At 48.1% G+C, this 5,000-nt stretch overlaps 2 protein-coding genes across 3 annotated transcripts in view; one reads left to right on the top strand and one right to left on the bottom strand.

Annotated features, from left to right (window-relative positions):
- Positions 1-1,800, bottom strand: part of g2e3 (G2/M-phase specific E3 ubiquitin protein ligase) — a 6,164-nt gene extending 4,364 nt beyond the window's left edge. The window contains exons 1-6 of one of the 2 annotated variants that reach the window (XM_079369500.1): positions 1,582-1,800; positions 1,300-1,362; positions 949-1,046; positions 686-787; positions 468-592; positions 205-373 (exon numbers count right to left, since the gene is read on the bottom strand). In XM_079369500.1, the coding sequence (XP_079225626.1) occupies positions 205-373; positions 468-592; positions 686-787; positions 949-1,046; positions 1,300-1,345 (540 nt within the window). In that variant the 5' untranslated portion in view covers positions 1,346-1,362; positions 1,582-1,800. The remainder of the gene's footprint in view (positions 1-204; positions 374-467; positions 593-685; positions 788-948; positions 1,047-1,299; positions 1,363-1,581) is intronic. The other variant, XM_079369499.1, reaches the window with a different exon arrangement.
- Positions 1,801-3,514: 1,714 nt separating this feature from the next.
- Positions 3,515-5,000, top strand: part of ehd4 (EH-domain containing 4) — a gene marked incomplete at its 3' end in the record, with an annotated part of 19,646 nt that continues 18,160 nt past the window's right edge. Inside the window, exon 1 of the mRNA XM_079369243.1 lies at positions 3,515-4,057. Coding sequence (XP_079225369.1) covers positions 3,828-4,057 — 230 coding nt within the window. The 5' untranslated portion in view covers positions 3,515-3,827. The remainder of the gene's footprint in view (positions 4,058-5,000) is intronic.

The raw sequence follows: 5,000 nt of genomic DNA, 5'->3' as shown, positions 1-5,000 counted from the left end.
CACACACACACACACACACACACACACACACACACACACACACACACACACACACACACACACACACACACACACACACACACACACACACACACACACACACACACACACACACACACACACACACACACACACACACCATGAGATGTTGCAGCTCATGTGCAGCAGGGTCGGATCACGTGACGTGAAGGCGATCAGTGATACCTGGACGCAGTCTCGGTGGAACCAGCTGGCGTGGCAGGACGGACATTTGAGGACGGAGTAGGAGAGGACGGGCTCGATGGAGTCCAGGCAGACGGAGCAGGACTGAGGCAGACTGAGGTCTGAGGCCACACACACAGACTGAGTGGGACTGTGGTCGGGACAGTACGTCCTGGACACAGAGACACAAACACAGCCATGAAGAGGACACTGGAGACGTCCTCACAGACGTCTTCAGACAAAATCAATCTGTGATCAGAACTCACGGGAAGTCTCCGCTGAACTGGGAGAGGAACTTCTTTTTCCTGCCGCAGGGAAAGTGGATCATCTTCCTGCAGCTCCTGACGTTACAGCCGACACAGGCGCCCTTCTTCTTACAGCAGCAGCACGTCTGAGCACGAGGGAGCAGCACGTTAAACACACACACACACACACACACACACACACACACACACACACACACTTAAGAAAGACAATGTCTGACCAGTCGAGCTGTGCGGCGGACTTCCTGTTTGATGTCTTCCACCAGGAAGCCGAAGACGCCCTCGCCGTCCTCCCCTCGCTGATAAACTCCACAAGACGTCAGCTGAAAACCATCAAATATATGAAACACACGGAGGACCGAGCGACACACACATCCCGCCACGTGACCAGCTTTTCAGAACACACACACACACACACACACACACACACACACACACACACACACACACAGACACACACACACACACACACACACACACTTACCAGACAGAAGTAGTGAACACACAGGTTGTGCTCTTCCACCAACACTTTCTCTCCAAACAGGGCCGGGTCGTCGTCGCTGCATCTGCACAGAGCACAACCTGCAAACAACAACAACAACAACAACAACAACAACAACAACGCTGATTATAAATCCATCACTAACACATTTTAATATTCAAGGATGAGAACACAGTCAGATACTGAGGGGCGTCTAAAACCACAGGGTGTAGGTGCCTTGGATCCGCCTCCCTTCTCTCTCTGTTGTTTACACTTTAGACTGCAGTACCCATTTTAACCTCTAGGGATCAGAGCTACAGACTGCTCCTTTAATAAGTCAGAGGAAACACTCACACTCGTCTTTGTCTCCGGCCTGCGACCTGCTCACCTTCTTCTTCATGTTTGTGTGAAGGGAACCTACACACACACACACACACACACACGCACACACACAGACACTTTATTTTGTCCTTACAGCCTTAAGAACTCTCATAAACATTAAATGTGTGTTAATACAAACATGTGACAGCTTGAGAAGCTTCAAAGGTCAAAGGTCACGGGATAAAACACAAAACCCGTTTAAACCTTCAGTGAATTAAAAGAACAGGAAGTGTGACCGGAAGTGTTTAAAATGACCTTCTTTACCTGCGCAGGTGAGTCACACTGAGCTCATGTTCGGCTCGTTCTGGGAGGTTCTGTGTTTATTTCCGAGTAACGCCGTCGAGTTTTTTAAATTTCCCTCTTTCAAAACAAAAGGACATCACTTCCGCTGTTTCTTCTTCGTCCGCGGCATTTCGCTGCTCTCCGCTGTAGCGCCCCCGTGTGGTAGGTTTTATATATACACCAACTTCTCTCTTTCGGACCGTACAAACGATGTGAAGAAATCCTTCTTTCCTCCTGTTTGTTGATTTATATTGATTCTTTTTTCCACTTTTTGCCTTTATTTGATTATTTTCGGTATTTGGCAGATTTCATTAAATGAAAAATCAACATATAGATTGTTATAAATTCATCTTTATTGATCTCTGAGAGCAAATTTACAAGTAAGCATGATATGAATTCAAAGGAACAATCCCCCTGATCCAGAGTGGGGGTCTGGATCTGGATCCCCCAGGGGGGCCTTAATGCAGGACTTCATCTTGTGTCTCGCGCGCTGAGGTGTCATGGAGGCTTTTAAACCTGACGTCTGCTGCTTCACTTTAATGTGAATGAAGCTGAAGAATTAAAAGTCAGACTTCGAGGTCAAACACAGCTCGGTGTCACTGAACAGCATCTGAACTGTTACCGTTCTTCAGAGGAGTTTGGCATGTTGTCGTCTGCCATGATAATGTGCTGTCACGCTTTAACCAGCAGGGGGCGCTACACGACCTTAAATTGACATCTCACGTGAACACTTTCTGATAGAACTTTTTTTTAAAAACATTTTTAAAACTCTTTAATCAGAGAATTATGAACCGTGTCTTTGTGGATATGAAGGTGGAAACATCTTCCTTCCTGTTTATCGTTTTAAATATTGTAATCTTTTATTTGAACAGGGAGGAGCCGCTGAGACCTGAGAGGTCAAACCCTGCAGCAATAGAAACAGAACAAATAGAAACGGCTCGAGGTAATGACACTGAAACATGTTGAACTCAATGATTTCACAGTTTGAAACAGAAGCATTCTCCTCCACACACCATCTTTAAAAACACTGTGTGTGTGTGTGTGTGTGTGTGTGTGTGTGTGTGTGTGTCTCCTCATCACAAAAGAAAAGATGCTATCAAGTTGATTTACAGTTGTGCTCAGTGGTTTTGGCTGCAGCTTCCTGTTTGTGTCTGTGTAGAGGCGCTGCTCCAGGGGCCCCAGAAACACAGGAGCCCCAGAAACACAGGGACCCAGAAACACAGGGGCCCCAGAAACACAGGGGCCCCAGAAACACAGGGGCCCGTGAGGACAGATAATGTTGACACCAAAGCAGCGGATCAACATGTTGTAATGAAAGTTAGAAACTCCATCTGACAGCACTCTCTCTGCTTTTCCTGTTTTGTGATGAAAACCAAAGATCATCAATAAAAGAGAGAAGAGTCATCACTGTGCATGTGTGTGTGTGTGTGTGTGTGTGTGTGTGTGTGTGTGTGTGTGTGTGTGTGTGTGTGTGTGTGTGCGCAGCACGTCTCAATAACAGAGTGAAAGTCACTTCCCTTCATCAATGACAGATATCTTCTTCTTTATCTGCTGCAGCTGAAAAGCATGAATCATCTTTATGACACTTTAAAGTGACAGTAGGTTCATTTGAATTCATTACAAGTCTTTAAAGGATCTTTGATCAGACTGTTATATTATAATATTATATTATAATATAATATAATATTCTAATATAATATTCTAATATAATATTATAATATAAGATATTATAATATAATATTATAATATAAGATATTATAATATAAGATATTATAAACATCTACATGAGCTGGATTTAAATCAAAGACAGATTCAGCTTAAAGCTTTTATTTGAACCCCGGATGATTTAAAAACTTCTTCTCTGAAACTCAACCCAGTTCTGTACGAGTGTGTGTGTGTGTGTGTGTGTGCGCGCGCGCGCTTCCTCTCCATGCTGCGTCACAGGCAGAAGGGCGGTGCCCTCAGGTAGGAGCACCAGCAGCGGTCACATCATCACAAACACGCACAGAGGAGTCAGTGTGCTCACAGCGGCGGAGACTCCCCGGAGCCAAACACACACACACACACACACACACACTCTCTCTCTCTCTCACACACACACACGGAGGGAGTGAGAGAGCGAGCAGGAGCAGACAGAGCAGCCGGAACATTTGGAAATATCGAAACAGGGAAGTTGGAGAGGAGCGCGTGATTGTCGGTGGAGTGATCCGCTCATCAGCATGTTCAGCTGGGTCAAACAGGAGCAAGGAGGCCGCAACAAGGAAGGAGAGATGTACCAGACCGTGACCGAGGGGCTGCAGACCCTCTACACCAAGAAGCTGCTGCCTCTGGAGGAACACTACCTCTTCCATGACTTCCACTCCCCCGCGCTCGAACCCGCAGACTTCCAGAGCAAGCCCATGGTGCTGCTGGTGGGCCAGTACTCCACCGGGAAGACCACCTTCATCAGGTACGTGTTCAGAGTCCTCTGTCACTCCTCATGTGAGAGAATCCCCTTTATCAGGTGTTCGATCAGCTCCCCCCCCCCCGCTGCGCGCGCGCGCGTCAAACCCCACCAGGAAATCTGTCAGTGTGGATGTGTGTGACAGACAGTGTCATGTTACATTCAGCTCAAACCCAGCACAGCGGCTCTGTGTTAGAGGACAGAGTTTAGCTTCTCCATGTTGAGTATGGGAGATCATGTCTCAGCCGCCGCCCCCCCCCCCCCAGCTTCTTCTGTCATTGGTCAAACCTGTTAAAAAGGGCGCAGAGGGCTGAATGGTTAACATGTGATTCAGTGTTCTCCATTATTAGTTCAGAGCCATCTGGGAGGGAAGTGAATCCACATGCTACACCAGGTGTGAGACCGGTCCCCCCCCCCCCCCTGCTGGGTTCAATAAGACAGTGTAGAGTTCTGTCTTGTTCCTCTGTCTCAGCTGCTGCTCAACCTGACCTGGGTTCTCCATGTGCCTGATCCTTCTGCTACATTTAATGTGCACATGAGGAGATCCTGGGTCTAGTCTGGGTCTGGTCTGGGTCTGATCCTGGGTCTGCTCTGGGTCTGGTCTGGCTCTGATCCTGGGTCTGATCCTGGGTCTAGTCTGGGTCTGGTCCTGGGTCTGATCCTGGGTCTGGTCTGGGTCTGGTCCTGGGTCTCACTTCTCTTGACGTAGACTGAATGAAAGTAGCGTGTCCCCGCCCTGAAACTCCACCCTGACCTCAGCTCCGGTGTGTGCGTCCGCCCTGAGTCCTGTGTGGACACGTCTGGGCAGCAGCTGAGGCTCATGGGTACTGTAGTCCTGTTGGATCCCTGCAGGCTGTGACAGGCGTGTTGTGGGAGGTCACACTGAGGAGCCTGAGGTCATGTGTGTGTGTGTGTGTGTGTGTGTGTGTGTGTGTGTGTGTGTGTGTGT

This window comes from Symphodus melops (assembly GCF_947650265.1).
Source record: "Symphodus melops genome assembly, chromosome: 19".
Classification (NCBI taxonomy): Eukaryota; Metazoa; Chordata; class Actinopteri; order Labriformes; family Labridae; genus Symphodus; species Symphodus melops.
The sequence above is the reverse complement of the archived record's forward strand: the minus strand, read 5'-3'. Positions and strand labels throughout refer to the sequence as shown.